At 39.5% G+C, this 23747-nt stretch overlaps 1 protein-coding gene across 3 annotated transcripts in view; it reads left to right on the top strand.

Annotated features, from left to right (window-relative positions):
* LOC128692622 (uncharacterized) overlaps positions 1-23747 on the top strand; it is a 422893-nt gene that overhangs the window by 193937 nt on the left and 205209 nt on the right. For all 3 annotated transcript variants that reach the window (XM_070089869.1, XM_070089868.1, XM_070089870.1), the window contains one exon: positions 4556-4614. In XM_070089869.1, coding sequence (XP_069945970.1) covers positions 4556-4614 — 59 coding nt within the window. The remainder of the gene's footprint in view (positions 1-4555; positions 4615-23747) is intronic.

Genomic DNA, 23747 nt, shown 5'->3' with positions numbered 1-23747 from the left:
ACAAGAGATTAGTGCAGAAGCTGGAGGATCAGGCGCATGTAAAAGGGAGGGCACTGCAATGGATCAGGGAATACCTGACAGGGAGGCAGCAACAAGTCATGGTACGTGAAGAGGTATCACAGTGGGCGCCTGTTACGAGCGGGGTCCCACAGGGGTCAGTTCTAGGACCAGTGCTATTTTTGATATATGTGAACGACATGATGGAAGGAATAGACTCTGAAGTGTCCCTGTTCGCAGATGATGTGAAGTTGATGAGAAGAATTAAATCGGACGAGGATGAGGCAGGACTGCAAAGAGACCTGGACAGGCTGGACATGTGGTCCAGTAACTGGCTTCTCGAATTCAATCCAGCCAAATACAAAGTCATGAAGATTGGGGAGGGGCAAAGAAGACCGCAGACAGAGTATAGGCTAGGTGGACAAAGACTACAGACCTCACTCAGGGAGAAAGACCTTGGGGTGACCATAACACCGAGCACATCACCGGAGGCACACATCAACCAAATAACTGCTGCAGCATACGGGCGCTTGACAAACCTGAGAATAGCATTCCGATACCTTAATAAGGAATCATTCAAGACACTGTACACTGTGTATGTTAGGCCCATACTGGAGTATGCAGCACCAGTCTGGTACCCACACCTGGTCAAACACATCAAGAAGTTAGAGAAAGTACAAAGGTTTGCAACAAGGCTAGTCCCAGAGCTCAAGGGAATGTCGTACAAGTAAAGGTTAAGGGAAATTGGACTGACGACACTGGAGGACAGAAGGGTCAGGGGAGACATGATAACGACATACAAGATACTGCGGGGAATAGACAAGGTGGACAGAGATAGGATGTTCCAGAGAGGGGACACAGAGACAAGGGGTCACAACTGGAAGCTGAAGACTCAGACGAGTCACAGGGACGTTAGGAAGTATTTCTTCAGTCGTAGAGTTGTCAGGAAGTGGAATAGCCTAGCTAGTGAAGTAGTGGAGGCAGGAACCATACATAGGTTTAAGAAGAGGTATGATACAGCTCAGGAAGCAGAGAGAGAGAGAGGACCTAGTAGCGATCAGTGAAGAGGCGGGGCCAGGAGCTGAGTCTCGACCCCTGCAACCACAATTAGGTGAGTACACACACACACACACACACACACACACCAGAGCTCAGGGGAATGTCGTACGAGGAAAGGTTGAGGGAAATTGGACTGACGACACTGGAGGACAGAAGGGTCAGGGGAGACATGATAACGACATACAAGATACTGCAGGGAATAGACAAGGTGGACAGAGATAGGATGATCCAGAGAGGGGACACAGAAACAAGGGGTCACAACTGGAGGCTGAAGACTCAGACGAGTCACAGGGACGTTAGGAAGTATTTCTTTATAGTCATCAGGAAGTGGAATAGCCTAGCAAGTGAAGTAGTGGAGGCAGGAACCATACATAGTTTTAAGAAGAGATATGACAAAGCTCAGGAAGCAGAGAGGGAGAGGACCTAGTAGCGATCAGTGAAGAGGCGGGGCCAGGAGCTGAGACTCGACCCCTGCAACCACAATTAGGTGAGTACACACACACACACACACACACACACACACACACACACACACACACACACACACACATGAATCCTGAAGGTGGGAGGGGTAATCTGAATTGTGATGTCATCGCACTTCTGGCAAGACATCATCTGAATGAATGATGGTTAATATGTATATCCACACACATACATATGTACATGTTATAAAAATTTAATGATACTTTAAGGTACTCAAGCTCTCCCAGGAAGGAGAAAATAAGGAATAAATAGTTGTATTCATAGAGGTGTGTTGGTTATTGGTACTGTTGTTAACCCATATTTTTTTTTTTTTACAAAAGTTACTAAGGTGGACATTTTTGGTGTTGATATTTTAATGAAATTTTGAGCAACAAAAGCAGTCCTGTAATATATTATATCCAATGTGAACAGAAGGGCATTTTTTGAGTAAAGGAAATAAATTAATTAGTTTTTACTTTATTAAGATGATTGTACACAAAAGAATATGAGGCATTCAGTTTATATGTAATTGACTCTAAATTGGAGCCTCTGGGAAATTGTCCCATCAAGGGAAATACTTTGACGCTAATGAAGGGCCTAAAAAATTCCATATACAATACAGGTTGCTTAAAACTGGCGAAAGAGGACTTCCCTTTGCCATTCAATAGATCGTAGCATAATACTGTTTACTTATCATAAATTTTCAATCTTTACTGAACACTTTGATTATTTTGTGAAGATTGTTATGACTCAAAGCCCTCTGAAAAATACTCATCAAACCAGAATTCCAAGATGATTATTTACAGGGAAATCATTAAATAAAACAGTGTCATCAAGGCTGAATTGAAGTTTGTAAACATGTGAGTTTTCTGTAGCTTGTTAATGAAATCAGTATTAATCTCAACATACTATAATGAGAAAATTGTACTGACAAGGAGGTCTAAATATTGACTGACAATTTAAGCTCTTCATGCACTGATTACAGATTCTGTAGGATCTTTTTGGGTTGGTCACATTATGAAGTAAATTCTTCTGTAAAATCTTATAAGCATTTGCATTACCAAGACATTCTTCAGTTTTATCCAGATCTTTTATATTCAAAACAGCTGTGTCAGTAGACTTTCAGCTTTGGAAATGTTAAGTTATTCATTAAAGTTATAAGCTTTTATGAACCTATAATGGTAGTTAAAGGCACTAGGTTTAATCTATAAATCATAGTTCCATTACGTACACTGTTAATGTCTTTAACAGAAAAGTCACTATTTTTCTCAAAAGTACAAAATGCTTTAGTGACTTTAACATTAATAATGTGGTAGTTTTATTGGATGGGCAGAGCTAAACCAAGTTAGAGCTGAGGTAAAACATTCTTGTTGATTTTTTTTTTTTTTTTTTTTTTAAGAGTATTGCACACCTGCAGCCCTGAAGTAAGCATAATATCTTTGAGACAAGTCAGTTAATATATACAATATATGGAATAGAAAAAAATCTTGCACATTAAAAACACTACACTTGTTTTAAGTTTGCCTAGTTGATCTGCTGGCTCTGTCTGACATTTTTTGTTGGACAAACAAGCAAGGAATTAAAAGTCAGGATGAAACACAAATATTCAGTGAGAAGTATGCATTTATTTAGTGCTACTTTCCAATACCTGAATGAAGATTATCATGCTGACTGTCACAAGGACAGTCATTTTCTCCATTTTGTTTAAGTAAACAAAAAGTTCAGTCGAGTATATGTATTACTGGCAAGTGGGAGTGAACTAATAATTTTAATAAAATATTATACATACTGATTCCACTTTTCACATGTTTCAAAATTGCTTGCCACAACATTTAAAATAACATTAGCTGAAACTTTTATTTATGCCTTCAGTGGATGTACTGAATTGAGTCATTGATGCAGAAGTCACATGCTTTACATCACACCTATATGAACACATCATTACCTTTTCATTTCTCAATCTCTCAGAATATGCTGTACAATATAAATAAATTGACCTAAATTCAAAGAATATTTTTTTTTTCAAAATCTGTTTAAATCTTACATACATATAAATAACTTTCATGTATCTGGACACTTCTTGAGCTGTATCCATGTAATGTTCCTTATAAATAATATCCCATTTGCTAATTAAAGTGTGTGTGTTTATGGCCATATATTAAAATAATTTGTTCTTCTTACTCCATGTATAGATTACGAGGACAACTCCATGTTCTCCTAGTAGATTATATGTTTTGTTGCACACTTTTTACTAAGTGCATCTTAAAAATCTTCTTAGGCTGTATTAGTTTATTTTTCATACATTTTAAAATGAAGTAAAATATGTAAACATAATTTTTATCTGACAACTTCAAACGAACTATCTTCAAAGAATTTGTTAATAAATGAAGAGCGGGCTGTCCCTACCTCATTTTGCTGTAATTTCCCTCTTTTGTTGAATAATTAAAAAAATCTGTTGATTTCCTCTACTAGCATTTCTCATTTTGTCTCCTCTGAAAACTTATGGGCCGGCTCAGAAAAAAGCGAGAATATACGTCGTACACCGCAAACAATTTAAGCGAAGTCGCGCAATAAATCCTCACAAATTTCAGCGTTTACGTTGCAACGTGTAGGGTCGTGCGGTGCGCTTAGGAGTTGAGAGGAACTTGCGAGCCTCTGATATACAACCCGAAGTTTTCGAACCATCTTTTGAGGAGAAATGCGGAGGGCAGCCCTGACTCTTTCACGTCAATAGGAAATTTCACTTGGAAATTTTTTTTTTTCCTGTTTTTGAAAGTCAAGTTCGAAAACTACGGGTTTATATGCCGGGGCCCAGCTTCCCATACTCTTTGCAGTTAGTCTTAAGTTAAATCTTTTTTGACATACTTGGCGGTCTTTTTGACGTTTTTATACATATGTATACAGTATATAAAAAGTTTACATTTTGTATTGATTCGCATTTTGTTTTATTTTTGGTTGTGGTTTTGTATTTTTTAATTTTTTTGGTATCTATCACCACATAGATGATTCTTAATAGATCAATTCTTTTTCTTTACAGATATATTTTTACTATAGTTAGCTACCTCATTGGCGTCTTCATCTTCGCTACTATCGTTGGTAAGTGCAGAGAGCTTATTGAGCATAGACACCAAACGCAATACTTGTAGTTTATTTTACATGTAATAATGACCATCAAAGGTAAGAGTTGATGGTACAGTTATGAATATGCTCAACTCTTAATACACAATGCAGATGCGCACACACACACACATTTTTATATGTTTATTGTGCTAATCTGGTAATGCTGCAAGTGTTACTATATGTACAGTCTGGTAATATGTCCTTACTTTGTTTTATCAAAACTATTTTACATATTATAATAATTATAATAGTGGTAGGAAAACAAGCAAACAAGACTATGGTAACATTAAATAAAAAATGGTGAAAAAAAAATTATCAGTAGTTTTGTGTGCTTTACAGTCAGGTTTAAAGGTTCAAGACTCCTTGAAAAAATAATTTACACCATTCAGGATGTGAAAAGGAATGAAAAGACCTGTAACTTTTACAAAGGCAGACATGTTGTGTAAGAATGGTATATAATACCGACAAGATGAAATTAAGACACATGTGCAACATCTGGGTATCTTTATTGTAGACGTTTCGCCATCCAGTGGCTTTATCAATACAAATTCTAGGACATAACTTGAAGACAGTAGAACTATGTACAGAAGATGAGGTAATCAGTCCCTCAACCTAGGAGTAGGTGCGAAGAGCACCATAGTTGTGGAAATTCTGAAGCAGAAGAAAGGAGCCTGGCGCTTATATAGTAACGTCAGGTGTAGCAGATGAGGGCATAGTCACTGGTAGGCTGGATTCCCCAGTGGAAGTAGGTCCTTCCCAAAGAGATGGGTTCATTGTAGTAGTAGTAGTTGTCGTAGCCGTGAAGGTTATGTACATGTCCTCATGTACGACAACTACTACTACAACTAACCCATCTCTTTGGGAAGGACCTACTTCCACTGGGGAATCCCGCCTACCAGTGACTATGCCCTCATCTGCTACACCTGACGTTACTATATAAGCGCCAGGCTCCTTTCTTCTGCTTCAGAATTTCCACGACTATGGTGCTCTTCGCACCTACTCCTAGGTTGAGGGACTGATTACCTCATCTTCTGTACATAGTTCTACTGTCTTCAAGTTATGTCCTAGAATTTGTATTGATAAAGCCACTGGATGGCGAAACGTCTACAATAAAGATACCCAGATGTTGCACATGTGTCTTAATTTCATCAAAGGCAGACATGCCATACTTGTCTATATAATAATGTTTATTATGTTACTGATGGAAAATGAAATTAGGTAAATTGTAGTCCTTGCACTTGAGTACTTTTTAGTACTAAATATGATTATGAAAGCCATTAAAAATGGAGAAAAGAGATTCATATGACAGCTTTTATGTCTCCTGTGATAACTTCCTGCAGGAAGTTACTTATCAGAGGGGTCACAGAGTGCCTGAAGACCAGAAGACAGTTTGGAATAAGACACTTACCTACAGTTCAGGACATTTATTAAAGGAAATGTTTTACCATGAGTGACTTTTTCAGTCCTAATACAGAGATAACTAAGGACGAGTATATAGTGGCATGAGTCAAGTGGAAAGGAGTGAAAGTGTAATACTAGTAGTAGTCATCATTCTTAGTTATCTTTAATAAGTGTTCTGATCTGTGCGTGTCTTTTTCCACCTTTTGTTGGTGTCACCATACCATTTTTCAGATGGTTTGATCTAAGGATGGGGAGTCTGCCTAACAGGAGGGTATTCCAGGGGTCAACTCCCCATGCAGCCCAGTCCTTGACCAGGCCTTCTGGTGGATCAGGACATGATTAACCAGGCTATTACTGCTGGCCACACATAGTCCAACATATGAACCACAGCCAAGCTGATTGGGTACTGACTTTAGGTCTCTGTCCAGCTCCAGCTTGAAGGCACAGAGGGGTCTGTTGGTAATTCCCCTTATGCCTGGTATGAGGCTGTTGAACAAACTTGGGCACTGGACACTTATTGTGTTTTCTCTTGGTATACTAATGGTGCCCCTACTTTTAATTGTGGGTATATTGCACCGCTTGTCCAGTCTTCTGCTTTCATAGGGAGTGATTTGTGTGTGCAGATTTGGGACCAGTCCCTCTAGGATTTTCCATGTGTAGACTATACCTGGAGAGGGTTTCGGGTCAATGCCCCCACAGCCCAGTCTCTGACCAGGCCTCATGTTCAGGTACTGGTGTTAGGTGTCTGTCCAGCGCCTTCTTGAAGGCAGCCAGGAGTATTTTGGTAATCCCCCATATGTATGCTGGGAGGCAGTTGAACAGTCTTGGGCCCCTAACACTTATTGTGTTCTCTCTTATCATGCTAGTGGTGCCCCTGCTTTTCATTGAGGGATGTTGCATTGTCTTCCGAGTCTTGTGCTTTCATAGGGAGTGTTTTTTGTTTGTATGCAAGTTTTGTACTAATCCCTCTAAGATTTTCAAAGTATATATAATCACATATCTCTCCCACCTGTGTTCTAGGGACTACAGGTTGAGTAACTTCAAGTATTCCCAGTAATTGAGGTATTTTATCACAGTTATGTGTGCCATGAAGGTTCTCTGCACATTTTCTAGGTCAGTAATTTCACCTGCCTTGAAAGGTGCTGTTGGTGTGCAGCAATATTCCAGCCTAGATAGAACAAGCAACCTGAAGAGTGTCATGGGCTTGGCATTCCTAGTTTTGAAGGTTCTCATTATCCATCCTGTCATTTTTCTAGCAGATGTGATTGATACAATGTTGTGGTCTTTGAAAGTGAGATCCTCTGACATTATCACTCCCAGGTTTTTTACATTAGTTTTTCACTCTATTGTGTGCTTGGAATTTATTTTATACTCTGATACAGTTTTAATTTCCTCACATTTTCCACGTTGGAATAATTGAAATTTATGATCATTGAATTATATTGTTTTCTGCAGCCCATTTAAAGATTTGGTTGATGTCCATATGGAGTCATGCAGTGTCTTCATTGGAGGACACTGTCATGCAGATTCAGGTGTCATTTGCAGAGGAAGGCACAGTGCTGTGGCTTACATTCCTATGTCAGATATGAGGATGAGGAACAGGATGGGAGCGAGTACTGTGCCTTGTGGAGCAGAGCTTTTCACCGTAGCTGCCTCAGACTTTACTCTGTTTACTACCACTCTTTGTGTTCTGTTTGTTAGGAAATTATAGATCCATCTGCCAACTTTTCGTGTTATTCCTTTATCACACATTTTGTGCGCTATTATACTATGGTCACACTTGTCAAAGACTTTTGCAAAGTCTGTGTGTACTACATCTGCATTTTGTTTGTCTTCTAGAGCATCCAGGATCTTGTCATAGTGGTCCAGTAGTTCGGATAGGCAGGAGTGACCTGCTCTAAACCTATGTTGCCCTGGGTTGTGTAATTGATGGGAATCTGGATGAGTGGCGATCTTGCTTCTTAGAACCCTTTCAAAGATTTTTATGAAATGGGATGTTAGCATTATCGGTCTGTAGTTCTTTGCTATTACTTAACTGTCCCCTTTGTGGAGTGGGGCTATGCCTGTTTGTTTTAGCAGCTGTGGGACAACCCCTATGATGTATCTCTCTCTCGCCTGTGCTCCAGTGAGTACAAGTCAAGTGATTCCAAGCGTTCTCAGTAATTAAGGAGTTTGACAGAACTTATATACAGTGGACCCCCACATAACGATGTTAATCCGTTCCTGAGAGCTCATTGTTATGCGAAATTATCGTTATGCGAATGAATTTTCCCCATAAGAAATAATGGAAATCAAATTAATCCGTGCAAGACACCCCAAAGTATGAAAAAAACAAATTTTACCACATGAAATATTAATCTTAACCCTTTCAGGGTCCAAGGCCCAAATCTGGAGTCACGCACCAGTGTCCAAGATATTTCAAAAAAAAAAATTTGGTATTTTCTCTTATGAAATCGTAGAGAATCTTTTTGTGAAGGTAATAAAACAAAAAGTACGAAAATTGGTGGAAAATTGACGAAATTATGCTCTTGCGAATTTTGATGTGTCAGCGATATTTACGAATCGGCGATTTTGCCGACTTTGACTCCCATTTTAGGCCAATTACATTATTCCAATCAACCAAATTCTTAGCTATTTCATTAGTATTACTTCTATTCTATCGATTGAGCACAAGAAATCGCCAAGTCAACTGTTTCAACTACAAAATAAAGTGATCGGAAATTGTTAATTTGGCCAATTTAACACAAAGTTCAAAATAGGGTCCAGAATGAACAATGTAGGCATTCCTGGCACTAAACTAACATTTCCTCTGTTCATTAGTTATGTTTTGAGGCTTTACAAATAAATTCCATTTTGATTTTTTATTCACATAATGAATTTTTATTCACACCAAAAAATAGAAGATTTACTGTTATGCAATACTGTAATAATTGTATAAATATCATCACCATATTTGTGAATGTATATTAGACCCACCAGCTGGCATGTATTAGATGTGTGAGGTCGTTTGTTTACTCTTGAATATCGGCAAAAATTTAACATTTCCGCTACTTTGAGCTCAGTTTCAAGCCATTTCCAATGCTAAAACCAATCAAAATAATCTCTATTTCTGTAATATGTCTTCCATTCTATCAAATGAGACCAAGAAATCGCAAATACAACTATAAAAAACATACGAAAAAACACTGCAAAGTTGCTGTTTTAATCGAAAAATCATGATTTCATTTTTTTTCTCTCATTATGCACAGTGTGCTGCAGGATCTGTTTTATGTGGTGCACACATACCACATAGATGTTTTCTCTCATATCTAGGCCCAAATGTACCACTCACAGTTTATCAGAGTGAGCTGAGCTCATGGCGTAGATCTACGGTTTGGACCCTGAACATAAAGCCGTAGATCTACGGGACGGACCCTGAAAGGGTTAATACACACAAACTGAAAAAGACATGCACAGTTACATGACACTTACCTTTATTGAAGATCTGGTGATGATTGATGGGATGGGAGGAGGAGAGAGTCTTAGTGTTTAGAAGGGGAATCCCCTTCCATTAAGACTTGAGGTGTCAAGTCCTTTTCCAGAGTTACTTCCCTTCTTCTTTTAATGCCACTAGGACCAGCTTCAGAGTCACTGGACTTCTGTCGCACAACATATCTGTCCATAGAGGCCTGTACCTCCCACTCCTTTATGACTTTCCTAAAGTGGTTCACAACATTGTCAGTGTAATAGTCACCAGCACGGCTTGCAATAGCTGTGTTAGGGTGATTGTCATCAAAAAAGGTTTGCACTTTAAGCCACATTCCACACATTTCCTTAATCTTTGAAGTAGGCAACTTCTTCAATTTCTCTCTCCCCTCCTCCGAAGCAGTTTCCTCAGGTCTGGCCTCATGCTGATGAAGATGATCTAGCAGCTCATCAGTGGTTAGTTCTTCATTGTCCTCCTCCACCAACTCTTCCACATCATCCCCACTAACCTCTCCAACCCCAAGGACTTTCCCAATGCTACAATGGATTCCTCAACTGGCATAGGATTCCCAGGGTTAGCCTCAAACCCTTCAAAATCCCTTTGGTCTACACATTCTGGCCACAATTTCTTCCAAGTAGAGTTCAAGGTCCTCTTAGTCACTCCCTCCCAAGCCTTACCTATAAGGTTTACACAATTGAGGATATTAAAGTGCTTTCTCCAGAACTCTCTTAGAGTCAATTGAGTTTCTGAGGTCACTACAAAGCACCTTTCAAACAGCTTTTGTGTACAGTTTTTTGAAGTTTGCAATAACCTGCTGGTCCATGGGCTGCAGGAGAGGAGTGGTATTAGGAGGCAAAAACTTCACATTAATGAAGCTCATGTCCCCATAAAGTCGCTCTGCCACGTCTGTAGGATGACCAGGGGCATTGTCTAACACCAGGAGGCACTTAAGGTCTAATTTCTTTTCAGTTAAGTAATTTTTCAAATTGGGGGCAAATGCTTGGTGTAACCAGTCATAGAAAAAGTCCCTAGTGACCCATGCCTTACTGTTTGCCCTCCACAGCACACACAAATTAGCCTTGAGGATATTCTTTTGCCTGAATGCTCTGGGAGTTTCTGAGTGATACACTAATAAAGACTTCACTTTGCAATCGCCACTAGCATTGGAACACATCAACAGAGTAAGCCTGTCTTTCATTGGCTTATGTCCTGGGAGTGCCTTTTCCTCCTGAGTAATGTAGGTCCTGCTTGGCATTTTCTTCCAAAACAGGCCTGTTTCATCACAATTAAACACTTGTTCAGGTTTCAGTCCTTCACTGTCTATGTACTCCTTGAATTCCTGCACATATTTTTCAGCTGCTTTGCGGTCCGAACTGGCAGCCTCACCATGCCTTATCACACTATGTATGCCACTACGCTTCTTAAATCTCTCAAACCAACCTTTGCTGGCCTTAAATTCACTCACATCATCACTAGTTGCAGGCATTTTTTTAATTAAATCCTCATGCAACTTCCTAGCCTTTTCACTTATGATCACTTGAGAGATGCTATCTCCTGCTATCTGTTTTTCATTTATCCACACCAATAAGAGTCTCTCAACATCTTCCATCACTTGCGATCTCTGTTTCGAAAACACAGTTGAACCTTTGGCAAGAACAGCTTCCTTGATTGCCGTTTTCTTGGACACAATAGTAGCGATGGTTGATTGGGGTTTACTATACAACCTGGCCAGCTCGGAGACACGCACTCCACTTTCATACTTAGCAATGATCTCTTTCTTCATCTCTATAGTAATTCTCACCCTTATTCCTGTAGGGTTGGCACTAGAAGCTTTCTTGGGGCCCATGGTCACTTATTTTGCAGATAAAATCACCAAAAACACTGTAATAATACGAAATGTTCCAATTATATGCTTGGATGTTACCGTGGAGGCTGGCTGGTAAACAATGCCACCGGTGGAACATGCGAGGCTAGCTCAGGCCGCACATTAGATGCGTCTCGGACGAATAGCGTTGAGCGGGTTTTTTAGCGGTATGCGAGGCAAAATCTTAGCGATAAAATGTATCGGTATGAGGATTTAACGTTATGTGATGCCAACGGTATGCGGGGGTCCACTGTATACAGTAAAGGTTCTCTGTACATTCTCTAGATCTGCAATTTCACCTGCCTTGAATGGAGATGTTAGTGTACAGCAGTATTCCAGCCTAGAGAGAACAAGTGATTTAAAAAGGATCATCATTGGCTTGGCATCCCTTGTTTTGAAAGTTCTCATTATCCATCCTTTCATTTTCTCAGTAGATGTAATAGTGACACTGTTGTGATTCTTGAAGGTAAGATCCTCTGGCATTAACATTTTCAAGTTCTTCACATTACTTTTCTGCTCTAGTGTGTGATTAGAGTTTGTATTATACTAAGTTCTAGCTAATATTTCCTCCAGTTTTCCATAACAGAGTAATTGGAATTCATCCTCAATGAACATAATGTTGTTTTCTGTTGCCCATTGGAAAGCTTGGATTTTATGTCTGATTGGAGATTTACTGTGTCCTCAAACCAGTTCTATTCGCAGATGACACTATTTATGGCTTCTGCCACTCAAACCTGACTGTGCTTAGTGACACCGTTAGCAATGAGCTACTAAAACTACATATGTGAATGACGACCAGTGAACTCACTCTTAACCCTTTGACTGTTTTGGTCGTATATATACGTCTTATGCGCCACTGTTTCAGACGTATTTATACGTGTAAATTCTAGCGGCTTCAAATAAAGCAGGAGAAAGCTGGTAGGCCCACATGTGAGAATGGGTCTGTGGTCAGTGTGCACCACATAAAAAAAATCCTGCAGCATGCAGTGCGTAATGAGAAAATAAAACTGACCGTTTTTTTGGATTAAAACGCCGAATTAGAGGTATACATATTTTTGTATAGTATTTATCGTTGTATTTTCGCTTTCATGGTCTCACGTGATAAAATGGAAAACATATTACAGAAATAGAGATGATTTTGATTAGATTCACAATGAAAACAACCTTGAAATTGAGCTCAAAGTAGTGGAAATGTTCGATTTTTACCAATGTTCAGGAGTAAGCAAATCACACCACACGTCCAATGCACGTCAACTGGGGAGTCTAATATTCTTTCACTAGTGCACTGATATTATTTATACCATTTTTACAATAATGCAGTAGTCTACATAACAGTAAATTTTGTATTTTTTTATGAATAAAAAATCAAAATAGAAAGCAATAGTACTATACGAGGGGTCTAGAGATGTGACTAATGAACAGAGGATATGTTATTTTAATGCCAAGAATATCTACATTGTTTATTCTGGACCCTATTTTGAAATTGGCATCTTTTTTAATTTGCGTGAAATTGGCCAACTTGCCAATTTCTGACCACTTTATTGGGTAGTTCAAATCGGTAAATAGGCGGTTTCTTGTACTCAACTGATAGAAAAAATGGAGTTCTAAAGAAATAGCTATGAGTTTGGTAAAAAACGGGGCTCAAAGTCAGCGAAATCGCCAATGCGTATATGTCACTGAGACCGCTAACTTTGTGGGAGCGTAATTCCGTGAGTTTTTGACCAAATTTCATACTTTTGGTGTTATTACCATCGGGAAAAGATTATCATTTCGTAAGAATGACTAAGTTTTGGTTCTCAATCTTTATTGTTCAAACTTCATCTACATTTGTGAGGTTCAGTAACTGTGCAAATGAGCAACTCTGACATACAGGTCCCCCCTTTCCTTGTGGCTTGTTCTTCCTGTCGCATCCAAAAAAGTTGTACCTTGTTATCCATATTTTGCTGTCAAAGTGCTCTTTTGTGTGGGTCTCTGTGAAAGTTGGAAACATTGCATTTGATTCCTCTAGAAGTCCACTGATGAAAGGTATTTTGTTGTTGGTGGATGGCTTAATGCCCTGTATATTAGCAAATATAAATGAAGTCATGTTGCATGTTTGTTGGGGGGATTTTGTTGTTGGCATCAGTAGTTGTGGTTCTGGAGGGAGGGCTGCTGGCTGTGCCTCCAGTCCAACAAGGTTCCAAGGTGGTGGACAGTTTTAGGTATTTCTTTCAATTTTCATTTTTCATTTCCTGCCACTAAAAAATCACTTGGAATGGAAATGTCATAACTACTCTGGTTTATTTTATGGGGTCTGTACCCCCTGGTCCCTTTTAAATGGTATGCAGGGCAGTTGGTGTTGTAGCATTGCTTTTTTGAGGACTGATGAATGGCACATTTGCAGGAGGTAGAACACACTCCTTTAGACCTGAGGTCATGGGGAGAGATTCAGCTCCTTGGATCAAGAGCCCTTCACTCCCCTTTTAAGTGTTCCAGCATAGTAAACTATGGAAATACATTGCACTAGTTCTTTTGCACAGGGTCATATGTCAGTTTTTACACTGACATGTGTTAAGCTGGCTTATCTGTCAGTTCTTGCAAGTGATTAATCATCAGTAAAGCTCATTACTTACCTGTCAGTTCCATTGCATCACGGATTGGGAGGTTATCACATTTGAACCAAGGGCAGGGTAGTTCCAGTTTCTTGGATCTAGAGCTTTTGACCAACATCAAGGTACCCTTCTTTGAAGGAAATTGGGAGTAAATTTTTTTGTTATATTCTTCAGAATTATTATCCAAAACAAAGGCTAAACCCGCATGGAAGGAACTGCCAACAAGAATTTGCTTTTATTGCATACATTTTGCTCAGGACTATGTTTTTCCTATAGAAAAATCAATAAAATTCAGCCATGTATGTATATGAACAGATTGCTTTGCAGTCTGTCCTAACTATAATGATGCTATTGTTTTATATTAACTTAAACCAGTGTCTCTGCACATGCTGTTTGAGGTTAGGGTAAGTTATGTTAATGACAGTTAACCAAATTTAACTTATTTATTTAAGCATTAGCTTCTGGAAATGCATGCAGGTGATTCTACATATTTTTGAAAGAGAAAACAGACAGTCAGTACATTTTAGGTCACCATCACCTGTTCCATGGTTTTGAATCTCAGTAAAAAAATAATATTTGCTTCAGGTAATTACTATTGTAGTTATGAGGAAGCCTTAAACCCCTAAGGGTTATACAGTGCTATGGGAATGGGAGGTAATTCTGTGGATCAAGAGGTCTTTACCAGTATCAGTGCAGTCCCCTTCCCCAACCCTTGCAGAGTTAGGAGTTGTAGATTCAAATGACTTGATAATGCTCATCTTGGGTAAAAGTTTCTCTGCATTAAAACTTTTCCCTATGTGACATTTCTAGTCATATTAAATTATTTTTTTTTTATTATCACACTGGCCGATTCCCACCAAGGCAGGGTGGCCTGAAAAAGAAAAACTTTCACCATCATTCACTCCATCACTGTCTTGCCAGAAGGGTGCTTTACACTACAGTTTTTAAACTGCAACATTAGCACCCCTCCTTCAGAGTGCAGGCACTGTACTTCCCATCTCCAGGACTCAAGTCCGGCCTGCCGGTTTCCCTGAACCTCTTCATAAATGTTACTTTGCTCACACTCCAACAGCACGTCAAGTATTAAAAACCATTTGTCTCCACTCACTCCTATCAAACACGCTCACGCATGCCTGCTGGAAGTCCAAGCCCCTCGCACACAAAACCTCCTTTACCCCCTCCCTCCAACCTTTCCTAGGCCGACCCCTACCCCGCCTTCCTTCCACTACAGACTGATACACTCTTGAAGTCACTCTGTTTTGCTCCATTCTCTCTACATGTCCGAAAAACCTCAACAACCCTTTCTCAGCCCTCTGGGCAACAGTTTTGGTAATCCCGCACCTCCTCCTAACTTCCAAACTACGAATTCTCTGCATTATATTCACACCACACATTGCCCTCAGACATGACATCTCCACTGCCTCCAGCCTTCTCCTCGCTGCAACATTCATCACCCATGCTTCACACCCATATAAGAGCGTTGGTAAAACTATACTCTCATACATTCCCCTCTTTGCCTCCAAGGACAAAGTTCTTTGTCTCCACAGACTCCTAAATGCACCACTCACCCTTTTTCCCTCATCAATTCTATGATTCACCTCATCTTTCATAGACCCATCCGCTGACACGTCCACTCCCAAATATATCTGAATACATTCACCTCCTCCATACTCTCTCCCCCCAATCTGATATCCAATCTTTCATCACCTAATCTTTTTGTTATCCTCATAACCTTACTCTTTCCTATATTCACTTTTAATTTTCTTCTTTTGCACACCCTACCAAATTCATCCACCAATCTCTGCAACTTCTCTTCAGAATCTCCCAAGAGCACAGTGTCATCAGCAAAGAGCAACTGTGACAACTCCCACTTTATGTGTGATTCTTTATCTTTTAACTCCACGCCTCTTGCCAAGACCCTCGCATTTACTTCTCTTACAACCCCATCTATAAATATATTAAACAACCACGGTGACATCACACATCCTTGTCTAAGGCCTACTTTTACTGGGAAATAATTTCCCTCTTTCCTACATACTCTAACTTGAGCCTCACTATCCTCGTAAAAACTCTTCACTGCTTTCAGTAACCTACCTCCTACACCATACACCTGCAACATCTGCCACATTGCCCCCCTATCCACCCTGTCATACACCTTTTCCAAATCCATAAATGCCACAAAGATCTCTTTAGCCTTATCTAAATACTGTTCACTTATATCTTTCACTGTAAACACCTGGTCCACACACCCCCTACCTTTCCTAAAGCCTCCTTGTTCATCTGCTATCCTATTCTCCATCTTACTCTTAATTCTTTCAATAATAACTCTACCATACACTTTACCAGGTATACTCAACAGACTTATCCCCCTATAATTTTTGCACTCTTTTGTCCCCTTTGCCTTTATACAAAGGAACTATGCATGCTCTCTGCCAATCCCTGGGTACCTTACCCTCTTCCATACATTTATTAAATAATTGCACCAACCACTCCAAAACTATATCCCCACCTGCTTTTAACATTTCTATCTTTATCCCATCAATCCCGGCTGCCTTACCCCCTCACGAACTTCCCTCACACTCACAACTGGCTCTTCCTCACTCCTACAAGATGTTATTCCTCCTTGCCCTATACACGAAATCACAGCTTCCCTATCTTCATCAACATTTAACAATTCCTCAAAATATTCCCTCCATCTTCCCAATACCTCTAACTCTCCATTTAATAACTCTCCTCTCCTATTTTTAACTGACAAATCCATTTGTTCTCTAGGCTTCCTTAACTTGTTAATCTCACTCCAAAACTTTTTCTTATTTTCAACAAAATTTGTTGATAACATCTCACCCACTCTCTCATTTGCTCTCTTTTTACATTGCTTCACCACTCTCTTAACCTCTCTCTTTTTCTCCATATACTCTTCCCTCCTTGCATCACTTCTACTTTGTAAAAACTTTTCATATGCTAACTTTTTCTCCCTTACTACTCTCTTCACATCATCATTCCACCAATCGCTCCTCTTCCCTCCCGCACCCACTTTCCTGTAACCACAAACTTCTGCTGAACACTCTAGCACTACATTTTTAAACCTACCCCATACCTCTTCGACCCCATTGCCTATGCTCTCATTAGCCCATCTATCCTCCAATAGCTGTTTATATCTTACCCTAACTGCCTCCTCTTTTAGTTTATAAACCTTCACCTCTCTCTTCCCTGATGCTTCTATTCTCCTTGTATCCCATCTACCTTTTACTCTCAGTGTAGCTACAACTAGAAAGTGATCTGATATATCTGTGGCCCCTCTATAAACATGTACATCCTGAAGTCTACTCAACAGTCTTTTATCTACCAATACATAATCCAACAAACTACTGTCATTTCGCCCTACATCATATCTTGTATATTTATTTATCCTCTTTTTCTTAAAAATTAAATTCTTTGAGTTAATCCTTTTGTGTACTGTAATGGTCAAGAAAATCTCACAATTACACATTTTTTATTTCTATGCTTTTAAACTTTCAATATGATTAAGCACACATAATTACTCAGATTATTTACAATTTCCTGTGTTGCTTCTGGATATTGTGCTTACATTATTTTAACAAGTATCACTATAACAAAGTTACCCTTAACCCCTTCAGGGTCCAAGGCCAAAATCTGAAGTGGTGCTCCAATGTCCAAGAAATTTTGAAAAAAAAAAAAAATTATTTTTTTCTTACAGAATTAAAGAGTATATTTTTGTGAAGGTAATAAGACAAAAAAAAATTTTCTGATCAGTACAGTGCCGAGAAGTTTATCCAAAATGACCTGGTGGCGGCAACATCGACGATTTCCACATACACGCATTACTTTATTTAACGTTTTTTGTAGTTTTTTCTTTTCTTTTCTAATTTTTTTCTTTTCCTACTAACATTTGGGGGCCTGAGAGACCAATACTATATATAATGTATATATATAAACTCACTGTATTGAACACAATAACCACACTAAAGTTATTATCATATTATTGTTTGCCACTTTTGTTTATTACAGTAAGCATGCACAAATCTTGTATAATACTAATGTTCTATTGTATATTTACATATTTACAATCACTGGACATGGTTTTAGAACTGCTGGAGCTTGTGGAAGTCCTTGAAACAAGGCACCATGCACAGAGGTACCTTACATTCCTCACAAGCCTAATTCTTGTGCACGACCTACTTCCACATTGAACAAATGTGACACCACCTATGACTGCTGCACCTCTCCTACCAACGGTTTATAAGCTCCTCCACATGTATGCCGTATTCTATTCAAGATTGATGGACTGACCACATCGACTCAAGGTTGAGGGACTGATTACCTCATTCTCCTGTTCTTCAAGATTCTCCTTTGTATGGACTGATGAAGCCACTGTGTGGCAAAACGTTTCCTCAATAAAGATACCCAAGAGTTGCACATGTGTCTAATTTATCAACATGTCGGTTCTCTGAACCATTCATCTACAAACCTGTCAGACACTGCAACTTCTTGGGATCTTAATACAATGGACCCCCGGATAACGATCAGCTCCCAACTCGACCAATTATGTAAGTTTATTTTTGTAAGTGCTTTTGTAGGTGTATTTTTAGGGGTCTGAAATGGACTAATCTAATTCACAATATTTCTTATGGGAACAAATTCGGTCTATAACGGCACCCAAACAGACTTCTGGATTGAAATAATATCGTTATGCGGGGGTCCACTGTATGTACTTGGGAATTCTTCACTTGCCTAATTCTTGGGCACGACCTACTTCCACATAAAACAAATGTGACACCACCTATGACTGCTGCACCTCTCCTACCAACGGTTTATAAGCTCCTTCTCCGCACGTATGCCGTATTCTATTCAAGATTGATGGACTGACCACATCGACTCAAGGTTGAGGGACTGATTACCTCATTCTCCTGTTCTTCAAGATTCTCCTTTGTATGGACTGATGAAGCCACTGTGTGGCAAAACGTTTCCTCAATAAAGATACCCAAGAGTTGCACATGTGTCTAATTTATCAACATGTCGGTTCTCTGAACCATTCATCTACAAAGATCTACATTATTTAGTTTATATGTGGCATGATTATTTTCCTGTCCAACATTTAGAACTTTGCATTTGTTTATATTAAACTGCATCTGCCACTTCTCCAACCACTGCATCAGTCTGTTCAAATCCTCCTGGAGTGCTCTAATGTCCTCATCAGAATGAATTTGATGGCCTATTTTGGTGTCATTGGCAAACTTGCTTACGTCGCTCTTTATGCCCTCATCAATGTCGTTGATGTAGATTGTGAACAACAGGGGGCCCAGCACCGACCCCTGTGGAACACCGCTTGTAACGCTTCCCCACTCTGATTTCTCCCTCTTTATGCAAACTCTCTGCTGCCTATTTGTCAACCATGCCTTTATCCAGGAAAAAATTTCTGCTCCTATTCCATGTGCCTTAATTTTCCTCAATAGTTTCTGATGTAGGACCCTGTCAAAAGCCTTACTGAAGTCCATATACACAATATCATATTCATTACCATGATCTACCTCCTCAAATACCTTAGTGAAAAAAGTTAATAAATTTGTAAGGCAGGCACGCCCCTTTTTAAAACCATGCTAAGATTCGTTGATTAATTTATGCTTTTCAAGGTGGCTACGAACTGCCTTGGCAATTATTGATTCCATAAATTTTCCCACTATGGAGGTTAGGCTTATTGGTCTATAGTTCAAAGCTAAGGACCTGTCACCTGCTTTGAAAATAGGTATCACATTTGCCATTTTCCACTTATCTGGCACCATGCCAGTCTGTAGTGATATGTTGAAAAGATTAGCCAAAGGTTTGCTAAGCTCCTCTTTACAGTTCATCAGGGCCTAGGGATTTGTTAGGTTTTAATTTATCTGTTTGCCTAAGGACCATGTCACTTGTGACCCAAATCGTGCATAGTTTATCATCATCCTGTTCTACATAATTTATTATTTCTGGAATATCGTTAGTATCTTCCTGTGTAAAAACTGAGAGGAAGTATGTGTTAAAATTTCTACACATTTCCTTATTACTGTCCGTGAGCTGACCCGAGTAACTTTTGAGTGGGCCTATCTTGTCCCTGATCTTACTTCTGTATACCTGAAAGAATCCTTTTGGGTTAGTCTTCGATTCTCTTGCAACTTTAACCTGATAATCTCTTTCTGCTTTTTTTATTCCCTTTTTTATTTCTCTCTTAAACTGAATATATATATTTCTTAATTACCCCTCCCCTCCTTTGATTTGCCTATACGTATATGCCTCTCTTTTGACCAGTGAGATGTTTTAATCTATTGTTCATCCATTTAGAATTATTTTTGTTTGATCTGATTTCCCTATTTGGAAGATAAGTTGTCTGAGCAGCTGGAACTATGCCCTGGAAAACGTCATATTGGCAATCATCATCACCTACCTGACCCATAGTCAGGTCATTCCAGTTCATCTGACCCAAGTAATTTTTCAGTCCTATGAAATCAGCCAAGCGGAAGTCAGGGACAGAGACTTGATTGCCATTATTAGGGGAATTCCATGATATATTAAAACTGAGTGATTTGTGATCACTTTCCCCAAGCTCATCATTAATCTCAAGATTATTTGCATTTTCCTGCTGGCAAGAACCAAGTCAAGCATGTTATTTCCTCTAGTTGGTTCTGTCACAAACTGTTTTAAAAAACAATCCTGAATCGTATCAAGAAAGTCACTTGACTCTAAATTTCCTGTCAAATTGCTCCAGTCAATCTGTCTATAGTATGTAGATACCTTACAAATTTCATCCCATAGAAGTTTAACGTTCTCCCTATCAAGATTTGGGGCCCTGTAAATCACACACACAATTAGTTTTTCACGGCCCTCGAGAAGCTGTAACCAAACAGATTCAGTGGCTGACACTTCTAATTTTATATCTTGTCCAACACAACAATTTAAATTGTCTCTGACATACATCGCTACTCCACCACCCTTCCTGTTGACCCTGTCAATGTGGAATAATTTATAGCCTTGTATGTGACATTCAGAAGGCATCTCTCCATCTTTCAGATTGAGCCAGGTCTCTGTTATAGCAATGATATATATGTTACCTCCACTTGCAATTAATCTTAGCTCATCTATCTTATTTCTTATACTCCTGCTATTAGTATAGTAGACCTTAACCAGTAAATGGTCCAAACGTATATATGTGTTCTCTCCCGTAGTGCCCCAACTTTTTTGAGAAAAAAAAAAAATTTTAATAGGAAAAAAGAGCATATTAGGTACCCAGGCATCCCCAATTATTTTAATATGGTGCACAGCGAGTGCACACACCCATTCTCTCATGTCTAGGTGACTCAGGCTTATCGTGGCAATGTTGAATGTATGACAAAAAAAAGGTATGTATACGTTTGGGGCACTAGCGGTAAAAACGTATATATACGTTTGGACCGTTTACGGGTTAAGGGAGCTAGTCCCTTGCTGCCCTCTGCTGTCTCCCTTTGTTTGCTGACCTGATCTATTGTCTTTATTTATAACTTAATGATGAATGTCTTTTATACATTTACTGTTTTCAACCCTAGTGTTGCAACCTGTTTTTCACACACACCCATACCTCTATCTTCTATCAGTTTAAAATCCTAGGCATTTCAACAGTGGTCCTCTAGATTGAGTTTGCAGGTGCTACCACCCCTGCCCCAGAGAGATGTACCCCATCCCTTGCATACATATCATGTTTGCCATGAAAGTTGTCCCAGTTGTCAATGAATGGGATTGCAAGTTCCTTGCAGTATCTGTCTAGCCAGCAATTTACACCAATTGCCCTAGACAACCATTCATTGCCCACTTCCCTTCTAGGCAAGATGCTACATGTGATTGGGACCCCTCCCTTAGACTTAATTAAATCTATAGCTGAGCTGACCTGTACTTATCTAGCAGCTCTTCTCTCCTACCCTTCTCAGTATCATTTCCACCAGCACTGAGACAGATAATAGGCCTGTTCCCATTACCTGACATGATATTATCCAACCTGTTGACTATGTCACTAACACCAGCTCCAGGGAAGCACACTATCTCTTACCTTCTTATTCCTATTACAGAAAGCACAGTCCATATATCTTACCTGTGATTCACCAACCACAAGGATGCGCTTACTTCTATTTGCAGGGGAAGTAGTACCTTTACCTTCACTGGCCACTGAAGTACACTCATCCTGAAGAACAGAGAAGCAATTTTCTACCTTCAAATCTTCTCTCTTAACTTTCCTTATTTTGATCTCTTCCCATTACTGGGAACCACTTGCCACTTGTAGCAGTTGCTGGACTGCACCTCACTGCTGGTAGCCATTGCTACCTCCCCACCAACAGCTTCCTCGCAGTGAGAGACAGACTGCACCTCGCTGCTGGTAGCCTCATTTCCCTCCACCATTCTAGCCACCTCACCATTCCGGCCACCAAACCCATTGAGGTGAACTTTCAGCCTCCTAATTTCCTCCTGGAGAAGCAAGACTTCTCCCTTCAACTCTCCAACCTCAATTTTTAAAACACTGCAAAAGCAAGCCATGCTTTGTAACTGTCCACACTACTCCCCAAAGCAGCTCAGGGCCTGTGACCTCACGTGACGACTGACCACTGACCACTGTGCTGTACTGTACTTTCCACCTCCAGGACTCCCATTCAGCTTACCAATTTCCCTGAATCCCTTTATAAATTATACCTTTCTCACACTCCACCAGCATGTTATATCATAAAAATCACTTGCCTCTACTAATTTCTAACATGCTCACACAAGCCTATTGGCCTACGTGAGCATGTTCAATAGGAGTGACAAGTTCTTATCCTTAGATAAGTCTCTAATGTAAGCCATTGCTGGGTCAGCCACTGCTTCACTGCCCTGAAAAATCCAAAAGCCAAGCTGTTTTAATTAAAATAGCTTCACAGATTTTGGTAGATGCTTCTGATGTCCATGTTTACAAGACAGCGAGAGGGCATTACCAGTGCTAAAAAGCCTGATCCTCCCATCCTTTTTTATTCATGGCACACAATGATGGTCCAAAGAAGGATATAATAAAGTCATGTCTCAGCCCAGCAGTGCAGTTATTAGCAGTTGTTATCTCAGACAGGAACTTTGCAGCTGTGCCTGGCATTGATTAAACATCACTTTGATGTGTTGTGGTCGTATACTAATATGACTTTTCCCCTTCCTTATAAAATCTGAAAGGAATGACAGTCACTTTATAAGCCTATGAATCTTGCTTACACTGGCTGCATTGAGTGAGTGAAGACTTATTCATTCTCAGCACTGTTCTGTAGTCTGCCTTGGCAGTTAGTTTCTAGGACACTTGCATACTACTCTGATAACTGATGAAGCTAGCAACTTGCTGTATCCTGCAGTGTTAAATACGCTTACCTTCACTTTCTGAAGTGTTTCTAAATACTTCTCATTCCTATTGTATTTCCTGATCTGGGACCAGATTATAGGGGCAGTGATCCCTGGAACAATTAACACGTGCTGAAAATTCTTAACAAGTAAATGGAACAATTCAATGGAGTTACCCCTCTGTGGTCCAGGTACTAATACAGGGCTGGAAATTTCATCTTTTTATTTATTCCATTAGTTTATATACATTATTTTATTGTAAATTCCATCTTAACTATCAAATGTCTGATCATGCAAAAAGTAGCGGTTTTGTACAGATAAAAGAATCTGAAATGAGAATGATGGATCCTAGTGGTGCAGCAGACCACAAGTTCAAATCCCATCATTCCATCTTATTATTAATAGATATGTAACAGATACA

The sequence above is a fragment of the Cherax quadricarinatus genome, chromosome 30, assembly GCF_038502225.1.
Source record: "Cherax quadricarinatus isolate ZL_2023a chromosome 30, ASM3850222v1, whole genome shotgun sequence".
NCBI lineage: Eukaryota > Metazoa > Arthropoda > Malacostraca > Decapoda > Parastacidae > Cherax > Cherax quadricarinatus.
Note: the sequence above shows the minus strand (reverse complement) of the source record. Positions and strands in the feature narration are given on the sequence as shown.